At 36.1% G+C, this 25157-nt stretch overlaps 1 protein-coding gene across 1 annotated transcript in view; it reads right to left on the bottom strand.

The window, feature by feature from the left end:
* Positions 1-15162: 15162 nt before the first annotated feature.
* Positions 15163-25157, bottom strand: part of LOC150088381 (phospholipid-transporting ATPase ABCA3-like) — a 286503-nt gene continuing 276508 nt past the window's right edge. The window contains exons 20-22 of the mRNA XM_090369476.1: positions 22485-22658; positions 20603-20807; positions 15163-15427 (exon numbers count right to left, since the gene is read on the bottom strand). Coding sequence (XP_090225602.1) covers positions 15239-15427; positions 20603-20807; positions 22485-22658 — 568 coding nt within the window. The 3' untranslated portion in view covers positions 15163-15238. The remainder of the gene's footprint in view (positions 15428-20602; positions 20808-22484; positions 22659-25157) is intronic.

The raw sequence follows: 25157 nt of genomic DNA, 5'->3' as shown, positions 1-25157 counted from the left end.
TCTCAGGGGTGGCCAACTTAATTTGTGATGCGATCTACCATCTCAAGAATTTCATTGCCCATGGTTAAAAAGGTTAATCAACACATATTGAAAACTGTTGTTTATAAATTTTAAAATTAAATACAATTCAGAATTCTTATGTGAAGTTCATGTCATCTGCCATGCTTTCAAAATCGTGGATATACTGTAATAAGGCCAACCGTAAAGAATCTTCGGTATGCAAGTCCGTAAGAGTAGAGCGATTCTTCGTCTTTGTTTCAAATACGAAAAGGCCTATTCACATAGATATGTGGAACCGAAACAGGAATTTAAAAGTTCACTGCAATTTTTTACATTTGGGTACTTTTCTCGGCAAACATATTTCCAAAAGTCTTTTAGGAAGATATCGTTTCACAATGTAACAATTTCATTTTCAAGTAATTTTTTCTTCAATTTGTTTCGTATCTAAGTCGACATTAAATGGATAAGAAATATATTGAAGACATTCTGCAATTGTTTCAAAATCATCCACAAATTTCTCACTATTAAATTCGAAAACAGAATATATTTGCAGAAATACTACTAATCATGTCACCCACATTTTTATTTTTAGCTTGTAATTCCAAATTCAGATCACCTAATTTACTGTTAAATCTGCCAAAAAAACCAGATCACACAACCACTCCGTATCTTGTAGCTACTGATAATCATCTCCCCCTTTGATCAGCAAATTTCGAAATCTCTGTAGAAACTTACTCCGACTCAGCCATCTCACATCTGTGTGTAATATCATATCTTATTCATTTTCATCGAGATGCAATTTGAAAAGATTGTCCATAACACTTGTTGGTGGATGTTACTGTGGTAACTCAAAAAATCTGGGAATTCATCATCCTTTTGGCACAATGCGATGAATCCATTCAAATGCCCTGTCATCGCTTTAGCTCCATCTTGTTGTTATTGATATGAGCTTAAATAGTGGTAATGTAATTTTTGAATGCGTTATCAAGACCTCTAGTTCTTTCTTTTAATGAAACCATACCCAGCAGTTCTTCTCTAGTGGCAAAATCATCAAAAACGAGCAATTCAACTGTATCACTGACGTTTGTAGATTCACGCAATTGTTCGCTCACATTTTTACTAATTTTTTTCGATGCGTCGCGTTGCAGATCTTGAAAAGCATTTTTAATTTCATTTTTGTTCTAAAAATGCGTCTTTGATGAATTGACCATCAGAAAATGGTTTGCATTTTTTTTTTTTGCAAGAGGATGAATCGTTTTAAATGATGCTACAGTTACTGCTGTAGATTGTAAGTTAGGTTTCGCAAATAATCTGGATTTAATTTTTTCTAAGGTCACTATTAGGCGGAAAATACGATTGGTATTTACCATGGAGTGCGTTGAAGTGCCTTTATTAGCTCCACAGAAACATTAGAAAAAAGACTTCTAGTTCTCACTCTTGATGAAGATGATTTAAAATGAATCAAAGGGTATTGAATTAACGTATAAGCACTGTCCAGTTATTAATATTAAGTAAGCTAAATAAGAATTCGACAAATACACTATGCTCTCCGCAACGTATAACTACGTGAATTTTCACTGGACAAACTTAGCGTCTGCGCGGTGACAAGAGTAATCACACGGTTCAACGGATTTGTAATTAGCGTATGCAGTGGGGCTCATAATAATAGCATTTAGATTTTGACTAATCTATTTTTTATGTATATTTAAAATTCGTCGCGATCGACTTGTTGAGACGGCCTGAGTTATAAGGGCAATTGGCTTTTGGGACAGCATATCTGTGTTGTCTTTGGTTAACGATCCAGCAAGCTGGAATGGTGTGGTCCAAGCATCTTGAACTGTTCGCATTGTAATATCTATTGTTGCCTCCCATAACATATTGCAGAAAGTTGGGAGGTTTAGTACTATTATTGGTGCATTGATCAGGTGTGTGGTGTGCCAATGATTATTTTCACATTTGGGAGAGTATTTATTACTGTACAAAGATATCTGACAGGAAAGTAATGTCCTCGCCTGGTCGGCAATACAGGGACAGCACGTAGAGAGAGCCCCTGGAGGCAACTATGTGGGCATAGGTGAGTTTTTCTAATGACAATAGCAGCCCAGTGAGTAATTTTTTTTTTTGTCAAAGGAATATGGTTCCTTGGAGTATTAAAACATCAATGCTCTCCTCGTCCGCTTTGAGTCGTATCTGGTTGGCCATCTGTGCATTTATTTGAAGATTTACCTCGGTAGTATTGTATTTCTTAGGGGGTGTAAGCTTTTAGATATGCTGGGTAGTTGTTATCTCTTATTGAATGTGCAGAGTCCATCTTCAGAGCTTTGCAGTTAGTGCAGACTAGCTGTGCATCTTATTAAGGCAATTATTGAAAGTGTGGCCACATGTTGGCGCAGCTATGCGTCATATGGCCGTATCTACAACACTTGGTCTGTCCTTTAAGAAGCTGTAGGAGCAAGTTCTAATTATTGGAACTAGTATTTTTGGTCGAAACATGCCATTGTACAGATTAACCATCCACCCGACTTTCTCTCTCTTAAGCTGAAACTGCCCTCAAAGAAAATTGTAATCATCTCTTGAGATGTCTTTGCTGACTAGAACGGTGTAATAAGTGCAATCAATCAGGTACTTTGAATAAAAATAAAATCATTTTATGTTCTGTTTTTTTATAGCGCCACACGGTATGTATCAGAAGGGGATATGGCGTCACAAATCAAGCAGCGATATTGCCCTTTTGCTCCCAGAGGAGTGGAGAGGTGGAAAAAATGTGTTGCTGTGTGACATTGGTGGTCGGTGAAAGGTTAGATGTTGCCTTTGAAAGTTATGTACAGTGCATTCTGGGTTGGAGGAGGGCTGACACACCTGCCGTTTGTTGACATAAAACTTAGAATTTCCATCCAGAAAATAAGTGTTTTTTTTTTTTTTTCTTAAAGTTTTAATTTTTGTCAATCTCTTTAAAACCTGTTAAGATTATTTAAGTTTTATGCAGGATGGTTGGCAGTTTTTGCTGTTAGCACAAGAATCAAGTGTGCTTGCTTAAATGAGTGAAAATTTCCATCCTTAAAATAAAGCACATCAACAGTACAAACATATAAGGCGAATGCCAATTCACAAGTACTCACAGTTAGTGGAAAAGAAACTTATTTTCATGTTAACAACAGCACGACGTTTAACGTTGCTTAGGGAACCTCCGATGTTAATATCGTATTTTTCAGCAGACATCGGGAAACACACACTGCTAGACAGGGAAATTGCCCCTGATCATTTTAACTTTCACAAAACAAATGTATACATTCCGCTTGGAAGAACAGTCTTGAGGCTGACATCACTTTAGGTACAAAAGGCACTTTCTGTTAGTGTGAATTGATCAACACCACGCGTTTTATCGCTAAGACATATGATTGGTCCAAAATGTGAAACGATACATAGTTCATTTTTCAATGAAAAACACTATGCTGAGTAAATTCTACTTTTAGCCTGAGTTTCACTAAAAAAAACGTGCATTTATTTTTAACTCTCCAGAGCTACTTGTAATGTCGACTATTACACTCACATAGCCAGACAATTCGATTTTATTCCTAATATGAATGCCGCAAATATCGTTTTTACCCGATTAGGGTAAAAACGATATGTACATTCCACGGAGTTGCTGAAGATGTTACCAACAGTAAATTCTAAGTGGGAAGCATTCAAGGAATTAATCGTGGATGCTACTAAAAGTTTCATACATATTAAGAAATATTGTTCAAGGTTTTGTTAGGCCTAAATGAACTAATGAGATTCGTAACAGAAAATTATGTATGGTTGAAAATATTTATTCCTTTTCAATAGGCATCGAGCAACACAAAACTTCTGATCCGAAAAGTGCATTTGCGCTAAGAATGTCTTTCGGTTTAACGCAGCCATGCATCCACCTTCAACAACTCATTACCGGTAGTGTTGATAATTTGATCTTGTTTTCCTGACACTATGGGAAAAATTATTCGTTTATTTTGATTTATCTATATGCGTATGCAGCAACCCTTTCGAAAATATAAATTCATTAGCGAGTTGATGAAAACGTTTTTTTTTCATGTGTTCTAGCACTAACCGACTGCAGTAAGTCGGTCGTCTAATTATAGCTGGTTTGGTTTTTTTAGGAGCATTAACAACTAAGGCCATATTGCTCCGGGGATGTGCGGTGGTCATTCTCTAACCTTTCCGCATCCTTCGTATTTGGTAGTCTCGAACTCCGGACTAATCAAGAAGCGTGTGCTACGCACTGCTTCACCTGGCTACGAAGGCGCCTCTAATTATAGTGTTCCAAAATCAAGCAATTAGTGTTGTTTTAAGTGCACTCTGCTTTTTTTTTGAAAATCATAGCTATCCACATACACACCTCTATTTGTACCGCAAGTAAATGAAACTTACGGAACGACTTAAGATTTTTTATTTATTTGAAAATGCATTAACATGGCGCTTAAATTCATTTTGTTTTTTTAAACGGAAAGTAGACAAACAACAAAAAAAAGTAACGATTTTGATAATCACATTGCTGAAAAACGAACTAAAAGCCCATCATTAGCTTTATGTATTTTTACAGAAAGTAAACGAAAAACCTGTGCATTTCTATGCTGACCTCCTGAGTACAATGCATGTAGAATTAGATATTAAGTCAATTTAGCGGGGCCATCAGTACTTTGGGTTTTCGAAAGGAGAGAGAAATCGTGTTGCGTTTATTTTTCTCCAACAGACTGATTGCTGAGGGTACAGTTCAATTTCTGTTGCTGAAATTTCACTAAGATAAACAGAGTCTGACCACAAAGTTTGTTTGTAACATAGTTGGTGACCATTAATATAGTACAGTAATTTGTTTTGTTTCGCCAGCGCCACCTGGCAGAACAAAATAAATTACTATGTTTGAGATCAGAGGGATTGAAAGAACAAAATTGCATTACATATGTCAGATGTATCTTCGTTAACATAATCAGATTTTTTTTTTTGTGCAAAAAAAGAAAATTTAAGTTTCGTTTCCACAGTCTTTTCATCCCTGCATCACCCACGATAAGATTAAAAATTTTCCGATGTTGTTTAGTTTTTAGGAGCATTAGCAACCATGGGCTCAAACCCCGGGTCTAATCAAGAAGCATGTGCTACGGAGGCACCTCAGAATCTTATGTGAGATGAAAAAGTGATTTGAACATCAAAAGCAGATGAAACTGTAGGTGGGGATGCACTCTAGCAGAGGTTGCATTTCTGATTTTTTGCTTCATGGTTGTTAAATCTCAGATACTGTTCTGTGAATTTAAAAAATTGCAAAATGCACATTTCACTTCTGGTACAACGGGGAAGAGGTGCTTAGGTAGTAGTGATGTCTTCACAGCTGTAGTTGAGTATATGCCGGTTCTGTAGGCTTTATCTTCTCGTTGCATTTCACTCTTAATTTCCATGTTTCAGAAAGTCAGTGTATTGCAAGGGAACATGTGCTATAAACTCAGAGATGATCAAGTTTTGCATGTAGTAGGACTGCTGTTGGAGTCTTATGGTACTTAACCTTCAAGAAATGTGAAATAAGTCAATCTGGTTTTCTTCTGAAGGGCTCATTATACGCTAATAGTTAATTTTGAAGTATAATAATATACTGGAATATATAAGCACATTGTTTGGCTCATTTCTAACTCAGTGGGAGTTGTTGGAAAGCTAATTTATTTTTAAATGTAGTCACCACACTCAAATAAAATTCAGAAGTTGACTACATATTAGTTTAAGCTCCTAGGAATATATGCCAATGAGCTGGATGGCATAAAATATTTGTCAGACAACCATTACACTTCATTTACAAAATAGTGATATTCCTGTAATATACATGAAAAACCACAAAAGTATTATTATACTGTTCTAACTACTCTTGTGTTTTCGCTTCTTCCAAAGCAATTTTAAGTTCACTATCACTTACTGCATACAAAAGGTCATGCTGACCTTGAAAATATTGATTTGATTCCAGAAAGGTGTAACACTTTCCACACCTCCTAGTTCTTCAATATGAATAACAGTGTCTTTGTATTAAAACCAGTAATTGGTTCTTCAACTAATGTAGCAAGAACCGTCAATTTCCCAGAGCCACACATACTGGCCTCTTGCAACCAAACTGAATGTTTTCTAAAACTTTTGGTGTTGTTTATTACATATAACTTTCAAGGTGTCTATTTCTCATCCAACCACAATGAAAACTTCAAGTCACCTTTCGTTACCCTGCTATAGATTTGCCGTTCTCCTTTAAAAATTCAAAGTAAAGTACAATACGTACATGAAATGTTAGACTACAAACACAACTTTGTATATGCATCACAATTCTCATGCTGCCGATTTTATTTTCCTAATAATTAATATATCACAGCATCAGCCAAAAAAAAACCATCTCATTTCACCTATCAACTTCCACAACAACAGATGACGGAAGTTTGTTCCAGCAATCAACTACACGCTGGCTAAAGTCAAATTTCCACACATCTATTCGACAATGTTTCCTCAATTTGAGTTTATGCTGAGTCTCCAGACACTCTAATTTGCAGAATTTAAGCCTTTGTTGCCCTTCTCTGTACTCATTCTAGCAATTCTACATCTTTCCTAAAATGAGGCCTCCAGAACTGTACATACTCAAGATGTGGCTTCACTACTTGTATAATAATAGTAATGGGCACTGTTGTTTTTATTATTGATGAAAGAAGAGTAGGCTATTAGTCAAAGGTTAGCAGGATGGTTAATCAGGGTATGCTGTGGAAATAGAGGTTTGTAAATTTTCAGTTGAGAGCAGCGCTGAAAGCACATTTTTATTGCTATAGGTGTACTGTAATTTTTTTCGATGTAGACTCATATTGTTAGCATCAAAAAATTAATTAGAGAAAACAACTTAGAGTTCCACGATGATTTTAAGAAGTTGTCAAGCTGAAATATTTTTACAGATAATCTGGACTGGCTTACCTTCAGCACTAGTTGAATTTCTAGTTATGTATTTAGGATAAACATCGGTTTGGCTTTCAGAAATCCTTTTTTTGTTCCCCCATTTCATTTTTGGTGAATTTTTTTCAAACTGCTCCATACAAATAAGATTTAAATGGTAAGAGTTACTATGTCAATATCCAGTAAGGCTTCGTAACATTAAAATGTTACTTCAATTTTCAGCCAACTCTTAGGACAGAGTTTAAAAAAAATTATGAAAATATTTAAGTATACTTGTTTTTCCTTCAGAAAAGGTTAGAAGAGCTCAGCATATAAAACCAGTTTCGATACTGCGAAGGAAGATAAGACTTAGGAAGCACTCAGAAACCCAACCAAGTTGGAGACAGTGCATCAACATCTTCGAGGTGCTCATTGTGAAATCTGTCAATGCGCCCATATTCATCATCTTAGAAATTCTGAAAGTTTCTGTAATAATCTGGCTGGTTGACTTGGATGTCGAACTACTGAATGATCTCATTTTGAAATTTCTTGTAAGAATGAACACCAGAATCAGACTGACCTACAGGAAAGTGTGGAGATCACTATTAGGTATATTTGAAATTGTCTTCAAGGATATGAAAATAGTAAGTAGGAAACAGTAGTTATTAAAGTATATATATTTTTTGTGTGTCACAAAGTTCTGCATGATCATATGTTTTCATACTCACTTCTGCTGATGCCATCTTTGATTAGTGCAAGGAAAAAGTATGGTCAGCTGTTCAAAACCCATAACATCTCACAGTGAAGAGTTTTTGCATGTGTCCTTTTGTACAATAGATTTTTTATTTTTTTGATGAAAGTTGCACTTATGTGTGATTCTCATTTTTGGTTTAACATAGCCAAATGTTATACAGTGAATACTGAGCATTAACAACTTTACGTTTATAATGACTAAAAGGTAGTATTGATTGTAAGTGAATTTTTAAATGATGCTTGCTTCCTAGCATAGAGTCAGAGAGAGAAGTACTTTTACATGTAGCTGTATATAATGGCGACAAGACTTTGGTCTCTGTGCAGGAGCAGCCTTTTTCATAAGGGACACTCAGACCATATCTGCTTTTGGGGAAGTAGACTTCTATTTCAGTTTGCTAGCCATTCATTTGTGCAGCTGTTATAAAGTGACAGCTCACTCAAGTGCACTATGACCAGCCTTACGAAGTTTACTGAAAGAGAAGAGTGTCACCTTTTTTTGTTGTGATTTCTAAAAACAAATCCAGTCATCTGTTTGCTTTTTTATCAGAGTTTCTAGTACCTGCAGCCAGCAGGAGATGAAAATGGTATTTTTTGATTCATTTATTAGTATTAGATGTGTGGTGAATGGAAGCCTCAGGATTCCCTTGCTACCTATGCCCCAGACCAAAGCAAAACAGTTCCTCACGTCACTGATGGGATTCGAACCTGAGCCTTTTCCACCCTGTGTGGGAATGACGATAACTGAACAGCTGTTATCCTGGAAATCATGAGTGTACTTCAAATGTTCAACAAAAAGTGCCGCCTGATTCATTCTGATCAGTATTTCAAGTAAGGGACCCGCCATGAATGGAAAGATAACCTTTTCAATTCGTGACAATCCGAAATATTTCAATGATGGTCCTCCCGACCATTTTGCAACAGCAGCATAATTGGGTGTTAGCTCCCCAAACAACCAGGTAAGTCTTTCACGGTTGCTTTAATATTTCCGCTCACTTGAACGATCTCTATTTTCTGAATTGAGTATTCATTCCTCTTACACCTAACAACATTAAAAAAATATATATATTTTATGAAATTAATTGGTGACAAAAATCCATAATGCCTTGAATGTTGAAGTGCTGGGAGGAGGAGGTTCTATCCAGCATGGTGTGTTAATTAAGTTTGCCACTTGTTATATTATGGTTTCTTTTCAGGATAGGGCCAAAATTTCTGTTTTTATTTCCACAATGCCTATAAGGTATGAATATGAGCTAATTGAAATTGGACAGACTTATGTAGTTCTGGTCTTGAAGAGAAAGCAGGCTTCTCCTTACCTCAATATAATGACACTCATGTTGAGTTAGGTTCTGGAAATTGGCTAAATACATGTAGCCGCTACAGGGAACTACACTTATTTAGTCAATTTCTGCAACCTAACTGTACACTACAGTGTTATTTCATTAAGGTTAGGAGAAGCCTGCCATAGTGTCTTTTTATAGGACTATTGTTGTTAGGTGGGAAATTACAGGCTAAATATTACAGATCAGCATCAATTTCCATGGTGTAATGGGCAGGGAGACCATATTTGCCCTCTCCTGGAAACTCAGATTTTTTTTTTGACCAGCAGATATGTGCAATTTATTTATACAGGGCTTATAAGTTGTTCAGTATTCACTAGCCACCCTCACCTCATCAATATTTATGAAAATTACGCTGATTCAACCTAAAGACTGCTCATTAGTGACAAAACCTTATATTTTAGCAAGCTGGATGAAAAATAAGAGGAGATCATACCATAACTGAAACTTAGCAGCTCTATAAGGGATGATATCAAAGCTTTAAAGTCTGGATGTATATATATATCTAATGATTAATTTACCAGACAGGTCAGACATAACTCTTCATTAAAGCATTTATAAGAAAGAGAAAAAAATAAACATTGCCAATGCAGGAACCCTAGTGATTCCCCTCTTCATGATGGGGGGGAAAAGGTGCCCTCCAGTTGAGGTAAGCAGCATAATGTACAAGGTAGAGAGAGTCAGGTCTCAAAAGTGAAGGCATCATAGCACTGCTTACCCATTATAATCAGGGATTATCTTGGATTTTAGTGGCAAATCTTAACTACATACAAGAAGAAAGTGTCATATTCATGGCAGTTGTACATTGAGGTCCTGCAATGACACAGTGGATTAGCTTCTCTTTAAAGGATCTATGGACGAGGGAATGAATTTTTTTTGGTGGTGTCCTATGTCTCTTTCTTTCCTGTTTAGGGTTGTTATCAAGTGATGCCTCTTCTTATTACCTTGGGGCGTAGAGCTGGAGTGCTAACCATACAGCACACTATTAATGGGTATAATCTTATGGAGGTGTTCACTTGAGCAATATAGACTGTGCAGCTATTCACTGGAGAGAAAACAATTTTCACACTGCTCTTGAGTTGGCAAACGCAAGGGATTGAGACCTAATAATGGATTTGCACCTGGTGATAATCAACTACATCAGCATTGAGCTGCAGTTTTTTTTTCCCCTCTTGTATTTTTGCCAATAAAGTTCTCCTTGGTTGAACTCAAATGCAATTCATCCAAATATTCTCAGGTCCCTTCATTACTTTCAAGAAGCAGTGTCTGTATGTAATGACCACTTTTACAATAATTTTTTAATTCGAGAGCTTTTCCTAATCCAGATTAAAAAAACAGAAATTATAGTTTTACTTGAGCAACTGTTGTTTACTCATGAGGCTAATTCTTAAGGGGGGGACAGTAACTTGGAGATTAGTGGTACAATTGCTTTCAACATGCATTTTTCTAACTCTAAGAAGACATCAAGTTTCTCTACACAAAAATTGAGGAGGCTGTGCTCGGTCCAACTTCTGATTTGTTAGTGTGTATTCTTACATGGAATATCATGCTCCAAAACAAGTTTGCCCCTTGTCTCCTGTAGTAAGACATTTTTGTCCACCCACTGATGTTGTGACAATTGACCTGTGAGCAAAGGTCGAACAAATGCATGTTGGCAACAGCTATTCAAAATTTTATCCTTGAGTTGGATAATCTGATGGAGATATTAATAGCCATAGACTTTAGTTGAATAAAACATTCATTCCAGGTTCTGTAAGGTTATTGTTATCCATATGCAAGAATATTCTGAAGAGTGCTATCAATAGTTCTAGCCTACAAATATCTGAGTTGAACCTATTTGATGGTTTAGCAAACTACCATGGTGAGATCCAGTCTTCCTTCCATTTAGAGGGTACAACTCTAAAATGGTGTTCACAGGCCAGCTGCTAATTAGTCTCTGGACCTTAGCTATTGGTAACACACTAGGAGGTAAAAGAGATCAGCTAGTGTATAATCTCTCTGCCACATAGATAGTGGGGGTATATTCTTGCCTGTGTATGCCATATCCAAAAATTTTATTATCAAACCTCCTAAACACTGCTCTGGGATTCTTTTTCGGGGGATTTATAAGGCAACTCTAGATATCCATTTACTTCTAGAAGAAGGTTTATCCACTGATGTGCCCATTGATCGAAGTCTTGCACCAGACACCCTGAAACAATAGGATGTCTACCAAATTCCTGGGCTATTGCTTCTTTGAGACTTTTTCTTCATGCACTGACAAGTTTCAGATCTTATCCTGGGCATAAAGAAGGAACAGTAAAACATCTCTCGCAAAGAGAAGGTCGGGTTTCTGCAGTCCTTTCGGATCACCATTTATTTATAGGGCACAGTTCCCTAAATGTACCTGTAGTGCATATTCTTTATGACTGCCCAAATTATCATACCCACAGATGTACACTAATGGCAACAATTAAATTATTTAATAAGTGGAAATGAGCATATCATTTCTAAGGAAATTCACTATATTCTGAGACTGAATGCAAGAGGTTACATTATATGTAGATTGTGGCTAGTATTAAAAAAAAATGAATGTGTTGTTCTGATAGGCCAGACCAGCTGATCCTACCTTATGTCTTGTTCCTGGTAGAAGCCTTGCTATTATCCACCTCCTCTGCACTGGTTAAAGTATGATGATCCTATAGCATGTGCCACTCATTGTCTACCATCACAAGAATTTTGAACAATCCTGATGATATTTTTCTTTCTGCTTGCAAATTCATCCAATTGCACTTACCTCTACTCCTTTCATCTCATCAACGACTGCCAATATGGATTCCACCAGTAACATACTGGCTTATGTTACCCCATGTATGGAAACATTTGAGAAAAATCAAGCAATTACTCTTGGCATAAAGGTCGTGCAACCAGATTCAACTTTTTGATATCCACCTCCAATTACACACAGATTACCTGAATTAGCATAACATACCTAAAAAAAAAACTGCTCACTCTGTGCCCTAAAACTTCTGTCTTTTAGACTCAATTCTTCCTGAAAATTAGTCTATTATCAACAGTTGTCTTCTCAGCCTTGAACCTATGCATGGTACTACAAGTTCTAACATATTTGGGCTTTGCATAAAAAAAAAAAAAGGGGGAATTGAAAGATGAAGGAAGAAAGTTTTGACCACTATTTGGTAGGCCTGAATGAGATCAAGGTATTAAAAATGGATAATGAAGCTTATTTTTTGGACTTGAAAATTTAGCCTTGTATAGCATAAATATGTAAACTGTTGTGAGAACAGACTTTTGTATTCCTTGATAAAATATTTTAAATCTATACATAACCAGGACAGAAATACCATTCAAATGGGTGGTTTATGGGAGCCAACCACCATAATAAATCTGTTACTCTCTTGTTTCTAAAACAATTGATATTTTCTGTTTAGACATCAGAGAAAAATACACCACATTTTGTACTTGGTGCATAACAGAATTGCACCTTGCACAGTAATTTGCTACATGGTTTGTGTTAATTAATCACCTGATTTTAGCTGTTTGCTTATGTGGCCATGACATACTTTCAAATTTTGGTACACTAACTAGCATTGATGTGTTTTCTTCACTATCAGTGTGAAAGAGGTAGCTGGAACAGCTCGTTTTTTTTATGAAAGTAGTATTCATACAGTGTTTGTTGGAATGTATGTAGCCAATTTCTACACCTTATGGCATACTTTCAGAAAGAATTTAAAGTTGCGTAAGAAAGTTGATATTTTGTCTCTACCATAAATAAATTTAGGATTTCACATGAAATGTGTATGCTGTTGTAACAAGAAAATATACATGTATGTGGGAAAAGGATAGCCAATTAAAATAATTTTTTACACCAGAGATGAGGAGTGCGATACATATAGTAAAGGATTAACAATATCTGTATTTCTATGCATGTCTTTGGTCCAGTTGAAGTCTAATACAGAAATGTATTAAAGTAATGCAAACATACCCAGAGGTTTATTTTTTTTTTTCCTAAGAGGAAAAATCATAAATTGTGTGAATGACTTGTATGTTCTACAAGGACACATTATTATTAAATTCTTGGTAATTACTAAGAAGTAAAATCCCACACTGATGGATTGACTGACACAAGGGAAAATTGCCCTCTAGGGGTTCAAGCACACTCATGTTGACATGAGTGTGCTTGAACCCCTAGAGAAAGTAATATTATTCATTTGGGGGCTACCACTCACACTTGATGCCCAGATCTACATGTATTGGCTACACTGTGAATAAAGGGAATTTTGCTTGCTACTGTATAGAAAAGTCTAGTTCTACAGCTGAAAGCAATGGACTTAACTATCTGCAAATGATAAGATTAGTAATAACTTTCAAGCTATCATCCAAGAAGCACAGGCATATTAAAACCAGTGTTTACTATTTTGGGACTTCAGACAGAATCTGAATAGTATGCATAATGTTCTTGTGGCCATCGTAGAGTATAAAGAGAATTTTTTCTTTCTTCCCCCCCCCCCCCCCATTGTTAATAGACAGAAAACACAAGTGAAAGGATGGTACAGAAAGAGGTCAGATTCATCATACCCAAGACAAGACTAGACAAAAAAATAAAACAGTTCCACTGTGATTTCACTCCCAGAAGTCATAGACGATTCAGAAAAGGATTTAGCTACACAAATCAAGAATTACCTACTCTAAGTGGACAGCAAAGGAATGAAATTGATTTTCAAAACTGGTCGACAAATCCCATTCGTCACAGTATTCAAGTATTGCGATATGCCTTTGGAACACAAAATGAATTTGTTCTGAGTGAATAGGAAAGGCAGTTGTATCTAATTTCAATAAAATTCTTTTGTTGATTTGTCTTTGAGTATTTTTATCATGACAGCCCTCAATAATTTATACAATTAATTTTAAGAATAAAAGGGAGGTCTAAAATAGCCTGTTATCATACTATCTCAACTGCAGGAAAAATCCCACAGTAATTTTCAGTGTTACCATGGAACTGCAAAAGTAAATACCTTTTTCCATTATGCACATGAAACCCATATAATGCCAGGTTAAACAAGAGGTAAAAAAACAAACTAGGCAGCTGACATAATATTGCTTGTGTATGTTTTATTTAACAATTTATAGAACACGTGTCATTTCTTGAGGACTTGTGTTGCAGGGGATGCCAGTGCCTCTAAGAATCAAGAGCAAATATAGGCTGAGTTATTTCCCTTCAGAAAAATATCTGTTAAAACATAACGTTTGCTGCAAGGATGTGGTTCATGAAGAAAGGGAAGGAAACACCTCCCACTTAGACCCTTATATTGTGTCAGAAAAATCAACCACATAGGAACCGACCTTTAAAGACTCCCCTAAAACATTACTCAGCACTCAATGTAATTTTGTTTACCAGGTTTCTCAATTAATAATGGGGAAAGGAGACAATATATAAGCATTATATTTCAGTACCAAAAATGAAAATAAATAGTACAAGGCAAGAAAAATGTTTCCAAAATTTATTTTATCACAGTAACTGGTAATACAGTTGGACGATATCACCTATGTCATGATTTAAATAGCACACAATCTCTGATGAAAATGGTTTTCTTTTAGTGTAAGCATGGAAAAATTAGAAATCAGTCTTCTGAAAATGTTTACTAGTAAAGCAAAAAACATTTTTTTTTTTACAATTATATTGGAGTGGACTAGTTTTTAATATGCAACTATATTTGTAGATGTCTATTAATTATCTTCATAATGTCAGCACACATTTGCTTTCCACATCAGTAATAAAATTCAAACTGATTACTTTTGCTACAAATACCACTTGATCAGAAAATCCAAAACAACTCATGGGGCTGTTTATGGGAGAGCTAACTTATGTATACCAACTGTACTACCTAATCTCATACCACTCAGCCAAACTATGTACATCAAAAGCACTGCCCTCTTAATGACCTGAGTTCATTAAAGCAGAAACACCAAATGATATCAATGGAGTTTTTAGGGAATTGGTACCCTCACAGTAAAGTTTAAAAGCTACTCTGTTTATCTAAAGGATATATTCTACTCAAAGTCATTGGTATGTTCCATTAACAAATTCAAAACTGCTCAATGGAACATCACTATCAAGGTTTCTAGAATGTATGTTGGCAGATTACTGAGACATTGCACACAACTTTTAAAGTTGATAAAAATAGAATTATCTCAGCTTATATTATCAGCATTCATGATAGGGGGGAAAAGTATATTTACAGATCTTCAGAATGCAAGGAGGAAATGTTTCTCTGGGCACGTGCAAATATTAAGAAAATCTGTTCCAATGTTGTATCACTAATAAGGTAATCTTCTAACTGCAACTCTTGTTTAGCATTCTCCATTGTTGAGAATAAATAAGACCAAGATAAAGATGTGTCTGTGATTTGATAATGCACTGTTCCCTGAAAAAAATTATTTACAAAATTAGCAGAGAGTAATAAGAAACATATAACAATCTATTTATTAGTGTGTTTTCTTACCACCTGCACTGGCCCATAAATTCATCGTCTTCAGCTGATAAGTATGCCTCAGTGGAGGATTGTGGAGATTTAGAAGGGGTCAGCCACTCAACCTTACGAAAGAGCATAATCATCAAGGAGGTCTGGAAAAACATTCAGCAGAAAGCGTGGTCCTAGTAGTCCTGCTGTGACTTGCATGAGGATTTTCGTCGGACCAAACGTGACATTATGAAAATTAAAAATACCATCACGAGTAAACTTGGCTTCATCAGTGAACAAAATGTTGTTTAAAAATTGGGGGGTTCAGGACACACTGTTGTTGATGTAAAATTCGCCATGAACTGCTATGACTCGATACATGCTCTTGCAGAGTAACCCCCCCCTTGCCGAAATTCCTGGATTTTGTTCTATTCTTTCTAACACCCTTTCCTCAGTGGGGAAATGCTTCTTGGTACAAACATACTGCCGTTGGCTTTACCGTGCATCTCTGGATACTCTTCATTGCTGTAACCTCTTTCCATGTTGATTATCCTTTGACAAGTACTAGTATGCCTGCTAAGTCTCAGAGCATAGGGAGAGAATGAACTAACCTAAATAAACAAGTCAGGGGTGGATCCCAACTAGAAATATGCAATATCTCAAAAGTGGTTCACCTTTAAATTAGTGGACATTTTTATCAGGCTAAAGATGCCTAGACACAACCTCGTTTGCCAGGAGGAGGGTAGTTTAAATAGATATCCTTGTGTTCCGCTCAGTCATACTTAACCAGGGGCGTGTAGCAAAAAATCAACTGCTTTAGAAGGAGTCACTGCAGCCACACAACATTCGCACTAAACAGGAGGACAGATCAGCCTAATGTAGTGAGAAGCCTGTACAAAATAAATATTATTAGCAGGTTGAGGGTTTAATAATATTCCTCTTCTGGTGCACTCCAGGCTCAGCATGAGTCAACTTGGCCTTGAAAGACCCATTTACAATTAACAGGGAAGTAATCTGGGGGACACCATAGTCACATTGGATATGGACCTCCTCTTCAGTTCAGTGACAATTCTTTGCCTTTTGGGATCTACTGTTAGGTGGGCATGGGTACTTGCCATATAGCGAGCTCTTGTACACCAAAAGTCATGATTGGAATGAATACTGCCGTATAAAATTTGTTTTCTTTTTGAGATCATAGCTGCATAAGTTCTTTGTCAAATGTTCAAAATGATAGCAGATGGCGGCCTTTCAGTTAATTTTTTTCTGTTTGTATTACTCCAGCCAAGTACATTTTGTTATGTAGTGTTTCACCACTCACTTATGTGGGAATTTTCATGTTTATGCTATTTGTTCCATTAATTGAAATTAATATGTAGGAGTTAAAAAACTCAATCAGGGTCTAACAGCACTAGACCCTGATTGAGATGAGTGCTGAGATGAGTTTCCCTCATCTCAGCATTGTCATGTGTTACAGTTCGCTGTAAAGGCCAGAGATTTAAAAGTGTACTGACATTTAGCCGCTGGAGGCTTGGTTTTTGGTTTTATTGGCGCATAGCCGCTGGAGGCAGACCAGGTAATGTTCAAAGGAAATATTAACCCTCAAAGCATGCCACACTCTCTTACACAATAATCCTAATCTTTCTTGATGATACAAACTTGTTATGCTGTTGTTAATCAAAGGGCCATATAAGATCCATTTAACAAATCCTTGCTGTATAACTTTACTCCCTTTGTATGAGAGCATCTTTGGGATGCTCCTTGCACAAAATACTTATCCCAAATTGAGATGGAAATGAATTTTCAAAGAGATTCATGATTTCCAAGACAACTATGCATAAACTGCCCTACCATAAATATCCAAGCACATACAGCAAAACTTGAGCCTTTATACCAAGCTAGACAGTGTTTGGCTATGATAATGCAGGTTTTCTGGATTGTTTTTGGTGGGAGAATTATGGAATTCTCAGTAAATATATGCCTTTCAATGCTTCCACCACTGCAGCATAGAACCAAATGGAGTTCTTTTTGCTTTGATTAAGTGCAGGGTGGTAGTCAAACGTCAAACTTACCTATTTGAATTTGATTAACGAATTTGATTAATCCAGTGAAAATATTTTTTATTGGAAATCTACATTAAAACTAAATGTATTTTATTTCAAAAACTGTCTGATTCTCAAAGAAAATCTTTCAATGTTTCCAGATGAGAAAGGGGTAGCTTGTCCGGTTGTCTTTGGACAAACAATATCACTGAATACACTACTCAAAATTGTTTTTCGAAACTTTTGCCAGTTCAGAGATGTAACCTCCAAGTTTCTATTTTCTTTTGATAATGAAATTTTTAATAATGCCTTGGTCCATTGGCTGGTAAAAACAACAACTTCACACTTTTAAGTTTAGCATGATGTGCTGGACAGTTGTCAGTAATCAACACGATTTTTCTTTTGTTATACCCTTGTCATCCATGCTTTTTTATTAAAGGTGTAGTCAACTTCCAAAGATTGTCTCTCTAAAAGTCTTAATTTTTCACTTCCTGTCATATTGTCTCCAACTAGCATAGTGATTCTTTCTTTGCTTTCCACCAAAACATTTATCATCCTTAAAAGCAAGTGTTCTATTAGGTAAACATTTAAAGAATAAACCCATTTCACCAGCATTAAAAACATCCTTAAGTTCAACTTCTTCACTTAGATTAACACTTTTTTTCCACAATTCTGTGGTGCTTCTTAAATTTATCTAACTACCCAGTGCTGGCATTAAATTCTGTATGTCCAAATTTCAGAGTTTGTTGCTTAGATATTGGTACAACTTAATTCGCTTCTTGTCTGCTCCTCCTCCTTTTAAAAATGTAGATATGCTATATTTCTCCACAATATCATTAATACTTTCTCTTTGACATTGTTTCCTCGACTGCAGCTCTTGCCATGTAGTGAATTGTTAGTACCACTTAATGACGTTCTCTTGTCAATTCAACACTATCACGTGATCTTTCCTATCAATCACTTTGAAGAAATATACAACAGAAAGTTTATGATTAATGTATGTTACTTTTCAGAAAAAAAAAGAGCATATAGCCTATGTGATTGAGAACAGACATATACAAAAACTATCATGTGGTACGGTTGAGGTGAGAAGCAAATGTCACTCAGTAGGCATTACTAAAAACTAACTATCGAAGCATTCTATGTATTGCTTCACAGTGAATTTGGTTTTATAACTGAAACAAAGACCCTTCTACGGCATCAATGGCCACAAGTGTTCACTAAAAAGGATGGTTAATTTTACATGTTAGTTGTTTGGTTTTTAGGAGCATTAGCAACTAAGGCCATATTGCTCTGGGATATGCGGTGGTCACGGGCTCGAACCCCGGTCTAATCAAGAAGCATGGGCTACGGAGGCACCAATTTTACATGTAATTTCGTTTCAAGGTGCAACAATGTTTTGCAAATAGCTGATATACAAGGTGTTAGGAAAGTCTCGCTACAGTGAAACTATGGAATGAGAACAATTTAATATCAATGTGTGTATGCTAATATTTAAATAAAACTAAGGAAGAAGATGCTGAAAGTGCTTTAAAAAAAATATATAGCATTTTGCTCCTGTCTGCAAATAACTGCCACCTTTTTTGCTACTATTGTATGGTCAAGTTATGCTAACTCGTGGAGAGGTTTTTCTAACAACCGGTATTAGTGGAGGCAAAAATCATGTTGGCTAGTGTGTTACTGTACATTGCTTTTTATCATACAGAATATTCCATAAAAGAATGCCAGTAATTTTTAGCATCAGCCAAAAAAAAAAACCACTTCCACTTCACCCCTCTGTTCGTTCGAAATACCTGTCCAGCTGAGCCTTAAACTTATTTAGGCTATCAACTTCCACGACAAGGGATGGAAGTCTGTTCCACCAACCAAAGGCAAATTTCCGCACGTCTATCTTTCCTCAATTTGAATTTATGCCCTCTCAGGTGATTATTCTGAGCAAGAGGAAGAATCCCATCAGCATTGAGCATGCTCAAACCATTCAAGGCTTTATACACCTCCATCAGATCACCTCGCTGGTGCCTAGTCTCCAGACACTGTAAGAGCACCCCTTTGTTCCATTCACTAATCTTGTTGCCCTTCTCTGTACTCATTCCAGCGGCTCTACATCCTTCTTGAAATGAGGCCTCCAGACGTGGCCTGACCATTGCCTTATACAAGGGAATAATCACCTCCTTATCCCTATATATCATTGACAATACACCATGAGCTACTCTTGCAGCCCGTCTGCACTACTCAGAGAACTTCATATCTGCCTGCACAACAACCCCCAGGTCCCTTTCATTCTCTACCAGTGTCAGTGTAGTACCACAGAGTTGATACATTGCTCTGGGGTTGATGTTTCCCATATGTAGTACTTTACATTTGTCAATGTTAAACTTCATTTGCCACCTCTCAGTGTCCTTGACAACCCTGCAAACTTGGACATTAAGCTTGATATACCATCATCAATATAATTTATAAATACAGAAAACAATAATGGACCCAGCACTGAACCCTGAGGGACTCCACTAATAACATTACATTAGTCCATGATGAGCAGTGTGTCCATTGATTACCACTCTCTGTCTTCTCCCCCTTTATCCATAGCAGCAATTTGTGCAACAGTATCAAAAGCCTTTTTAAGATCAAAGTTATTCCCCGCATCATAGTATCCAATCAAATTGGTCAGGCAAGACTTCCCCTTAACAAAACCATGCTGTGTCCGAGCTATAACAGAAGTCTTGTCTAGATGATCCTGCAGTGCTTCTTTAACCAGTGCCTCCATTAATTTTCCTGGAACAGAAGTTAAACTCACAGGTCTATAATTACTTGTGTCAGCCTTTGTGAATTGGGGTCACATCTACAGTCTGTGGGTTTAATTTACATTTAAATTTATCCAACTCTGACTTACAAGCTTCCAATGAAAAGTGCAGTCCTAATAAGTCTACCCAAGAATAAGAACTATTTCTCTTTGCAGAAAATTATCATCCTCCATTTTCAGTGGAGAGTTTTGTAAATGAGAATACTAAAAGCTAAAAATGTAGTTCACATTTTTTTTTAACAATAGTACATCAAATTTTAGTATGATAGTGTTAAACTATTATAAAAGAAATTTTATTACCTGATTCACATCTTTCAATATAGACTGCGGAAAATTTCTTGCAATAAAATCTTTAAAATTTTGAACTTGCTGTTTTGGTAGCTTTGCAATAATAGTAAATCCTTCTCCAAATTTTGATTTGAGAAGCTGAGTAGAGCCTATACAGCAAAACTGTCCATTCACCATAATAGCTAGACGACTACAAAGTGCTTCACATTCTTCCATGCTGCAATAAAAACATATATTAATTTTTCATGTACAGTAGATCACTGAATAACTAGTCACAGACAACAATTATAAAGTTGCCCACAGCGCTGGGAAACTTGTTTCTCCTTGTGTTATCTGTAGCGGCAGTAGAAGTCCATAATGATATATTGATTAGTTTTTTCTCATCATTAAAAGCAATTATTGGAGTTCATGAGTGGGCTGAAATCTACTTACTGGTACACCCTCCAGACTGAGGCAGGGTGTACCAGTAAGTAGATTTCAGCTCGCTCATGAACTCCAATAATGAGAAAAAACTAATCAATACATCATTATCGACTTCTACTGTCACTACAGATAACACGGGGAGAAACAAGTTTCCACGGCTTTTGTGATTTGACTATGAAGGGGCTAGTCACAAATTGCATTATGTAATTTGTGAATGGCAACTAATTACCTTATTCTAAATAGGTGGCATATGGTTTTTGATCTTTCAGGAAATAGTAGCTATATTTTTTTTGGGGGGAGAAAAAAAAGTTCAGGTCTTTGTGCATTTTTCTATTGTCAATGCCATATTTCTGTGCTCATTGAGCTAACTGTCTTTGTACAGACCAAATTTCTCTACTTATTTATTTGGACAGCTGGCTAGCAAACTCAATGCTGATTGATCAAAGATAAATTTTGTGCTATGCTTTAACTATTTCACTTCCCTTCCTCTTAATAGACAGGAAAAAAGAAACTAGGATTTAAATGAATTATCTGATATTTGGCAAACAAGATGGAATTCTGATCTCAAGGTCCATTTTGCTGGAACAGGTAGTTGACTTACTACACCAGATTAGTAAGGTGAGAGTCTAGAGGTGAATTTTTCAGGTGGTGTGGCTAAGTTTGACTTCAAAGATCTCTCTTCTGTATCACACTTTATAATATTTGTGTGGTCACATAATACACTGCAAATTCATGATTCCCCCACAGCACAACCTCTATGGTGAAGATCTACATGTAGTGTGTTCATACAGACCATCTGAGCAGGATCGTCAACAGTGAAGTCCTTCCTTCTTTACTTATGTAAACACTAGAAGTCTAAGCCTTGAACAGCATCTCTTAGTTTGTCCTACTGTAGTCACCTTTAGCAAAAAACATCTCCCTTTGTCCTTGATAGTATTTACATTTTTAAGTAAATCACACATAAATGCACTATTCTCACTGCCACCTAGTGGGTCTTTTATCTGAAGAGTTATTGACTTTCTAATGTGTTGGTGTGTAGAAATCAGTCATGAACAAGTTCCAATTAAAATCCCCCACTATAAGCAATTTCATTTCCTGGCCCTCTGTGTCCCTTATCTGCATTGGATGACTTTAATAGTACTTCAAATTTATTTACTAGTCTGTGTATTTGCCTCAATAGCATAAGCAAATATTCTTACAGAATTGCAGACAATTTTAATTCACGACTTCTCACCCAAGTCAAAGCAGTCCCAATCTTGTATAAATTTCATTAAAAATTATCACACACATTATTACCAGACTATGCTATTGTGATTGACAATCAGCCAAGTTTCCCTCACTTTGACTCCCATTTTTAAGAAAATGTGAAGTAAGAAACAATTTTGTCTATTTGATAAAATAAACGCAAAATGGAAATAATAAAAAAATGTCTACTTAGCAAAGCTCAAATAGTAACATGTTTTAACTTTACCTGTGTGTGGTTAATACAACTGCAGCCTTAGTAATATTCCTTATCGCTACTAATGCATTCCAAATCTTTCTTCTTGCGGAAGGATCTACACCTGATGTGGGTTCGTCAAGGAATAAAACAGGCGAACAACCAGTAAGAGCTAAACCTAATGACAGCTTCCTTTTGTTTCCACCACTAAGAGAAGGGAGGAAAATACATACATTGCATTCAATCACTTTTAAAACTAAGATGACAAAATAGCAGCAGCAATGTTTAAATTCTTAAGAACATAATTAGGATCACCTAAGGAGGATTTAGTGCAGTTTTCCCATTTCAATTTAGTTACACATAGACATCCTTCAAGTTGTCTACACAATGTTATCCCATTAGAGATGTATATCGTTCAATGGCACCATTTTGGAGATAGGTGTGATATCAAAGTCATTTTAGGGCAATAGAGGATTTAGTACAGTTCACGTCAATTAAATCATAATAAACCACAGCTTGACAGTCTATCAACGTGATGATTTTGAATAATTTGCAGCCCACCTTACGTATGTTTTTGCTGACCAGTGCAAATTGGAAACATTTTGCATCCTCTAGAAATAAATGGAAGTAATGTGAACCCATAACACTTTTTTTTTTGGTAATTTGTTGCAAGACCTCAGAAGTTGAAATTTATGTCAAATAAACACAAGGGCTACACTTTCATCATTATCATATGTTCCGTTATAAGAATCAATTTTGAACAACTTCATGATATTTTTCTAAAGCACTTTGGGCTTTTATATTAGTAAAATCGATCTTATTCCATTTGTGAGTTTTTATGCTATTATGGTGAAATATTTCCCCTTCACTGAAATCTTCAATCATATAAATAATGATTAAGAAGCAGGACAAAGTTTATCATCTATTGCAAGGGAATTAGGTCTCAGTGCTATACTAAAGATGGAAAATCAGATTTAGAAGCAAGTGCCCCTGAGTCTAATGGCCATTCAAGCATTGCACTGGTTTTCACAACGTTAAAGTAAAATTCTGACATGTGGCACTCAACAGAGAATAAGAGCAATATACTTATCTAATGGGAAAGTATTTTGTTATTCAAAGTGCAAGAGTAGGCAACTCATTGTGAAGGTTTTCCCAATATGAGCTATTGTAAGAATGCCTTTCTCATTTGCAAACTTCAGCTTTTTGTGATTCAGTTATATACAGATATGATGGTAGCTGAACTAATCCATTCTCTGATAAAATGGAGGAATTCGGCAAGGACAAGAGAGCAATTGGTACTTGCCTGGGAGTTATTCCCAGGCAAGTACCAATTTGGTTTTAAAGCACAACAGAACTAAAAAAAAAAAAATTGTTCAAGGGAGTACCACCGCATGCTATAACCAAATGCTTCACTCACACAAGTCTCTTTGAATGTTGCAGTGTGACTTCATGTTTACACAATTTACATTTGTATAATAAATCACAGGTAAATATCTTTTTTTAAGCATTTAATATGCTTTTAAGTAAATTACTTCGCTCTGAATGTCAGGAAAGATTTTTAGGCAAATATTTGGATTAATTGAAGATACTGTATATCCCTTTTATTTAATGCTATGTATCAATGTCTGAAGTAAACATTAAAAGCAAAAATGGCCAATTCTTTAATTTTTATAACCCGCAGTATTATGCAGAAAATCCTGCACACTAAACTATTTCATAAAAGTACTAATGTAGGTTTTCATCTCACTAAAAATAATGTTCTTAACAGGCTTTCTTTTGTTTCAAACATAAGAAACAAATACATGGTTTGCTTACCATTTGTATTAGGATAATTATTTTCCGCATGACTGAATCTATTATGCTTAAGCCAATGTGGAGTAGGTATTAGCATATAGTGCTAGCTTAAAAAACTTCCCATTTTGTCCAGTTCTTTCTTTAATTTATTCAACCACACGCCAGATAAAGGCAACTGTCTTTCCTCAAGTGCACAATCTGGGCAAGAGGAAGAATCCCATTACCCCTTTGTTGCTCTATATCCTTACTAAAATGAGACTTGTATGCAGTGCTCAAGGTGTGGTCTGACCATTGCTCTATACAAAGGAATAATCACTGACAAGATCCTGTTGCAACATTAAGCCTGATATACTTTGATGAATATAGAAAACAACAATGGGCTGAACGTTGGAGGACTCCACAAAGAGCAGTGTCTAATGATTACCACTCAACTAGCCATTGTCAATAGCAGCAAAAGCTTTTCTGAAATCCAAGTACATGACATCAATATATTTTTTTTTTTGCATCCAGTTCCTTTGTGACCACATCGTAGTGTGTGTTATGGGGGTTTAAGGGCACATAAGCTGCTGGGCTATAGTGCACCTCCACATCATAGTTTCCAATCAACAAACCCATCCTGTGTCTGAACTATAACTGCAGTCTTGTTTAGATAACCTTGCATTGTTTCTTTAAACAGTGACTCCAATATTTTCCATAGAACAGAAGTTAAACTAACAAGTCTGTAACTACTCGTGTCACCCTTTGTGAATTGGAGATACATTTGCAAATCCCCATCAGTGAGGACCTTCCCCAAATCCAAGGAAACTTTCATAACTATGGCTAACGGTTTGCTTACTTCCTTTGTTGTCTCCCTTAATATAACTGGATTGATCCCATCCATACCCCAGGCGCCTTTCTTATGTTTAACCTGAA

This window comes from Mastigoproctus giganteus, chromosome 3 (assembly GCF_048544385.1).
Source record: "Mastigoproctus giganteus isolate SK-2022 chromosome 3, ASM4854438v1, whole genome shotgun sequence".
In the NCBI taxonomy this organism is placed as follows: domain Eukaryota; kingdom Metazoa; phylum Arthropoda; class Arachnida; order Uropygi; family Thelyphonidae; genus Mastigoproctus; species Mastigoproctus giganteus.
Note: the sequence above shows the minus strand (reverse complement) of the source record. Positions and strands in the feature narration are given on the sequence as shown.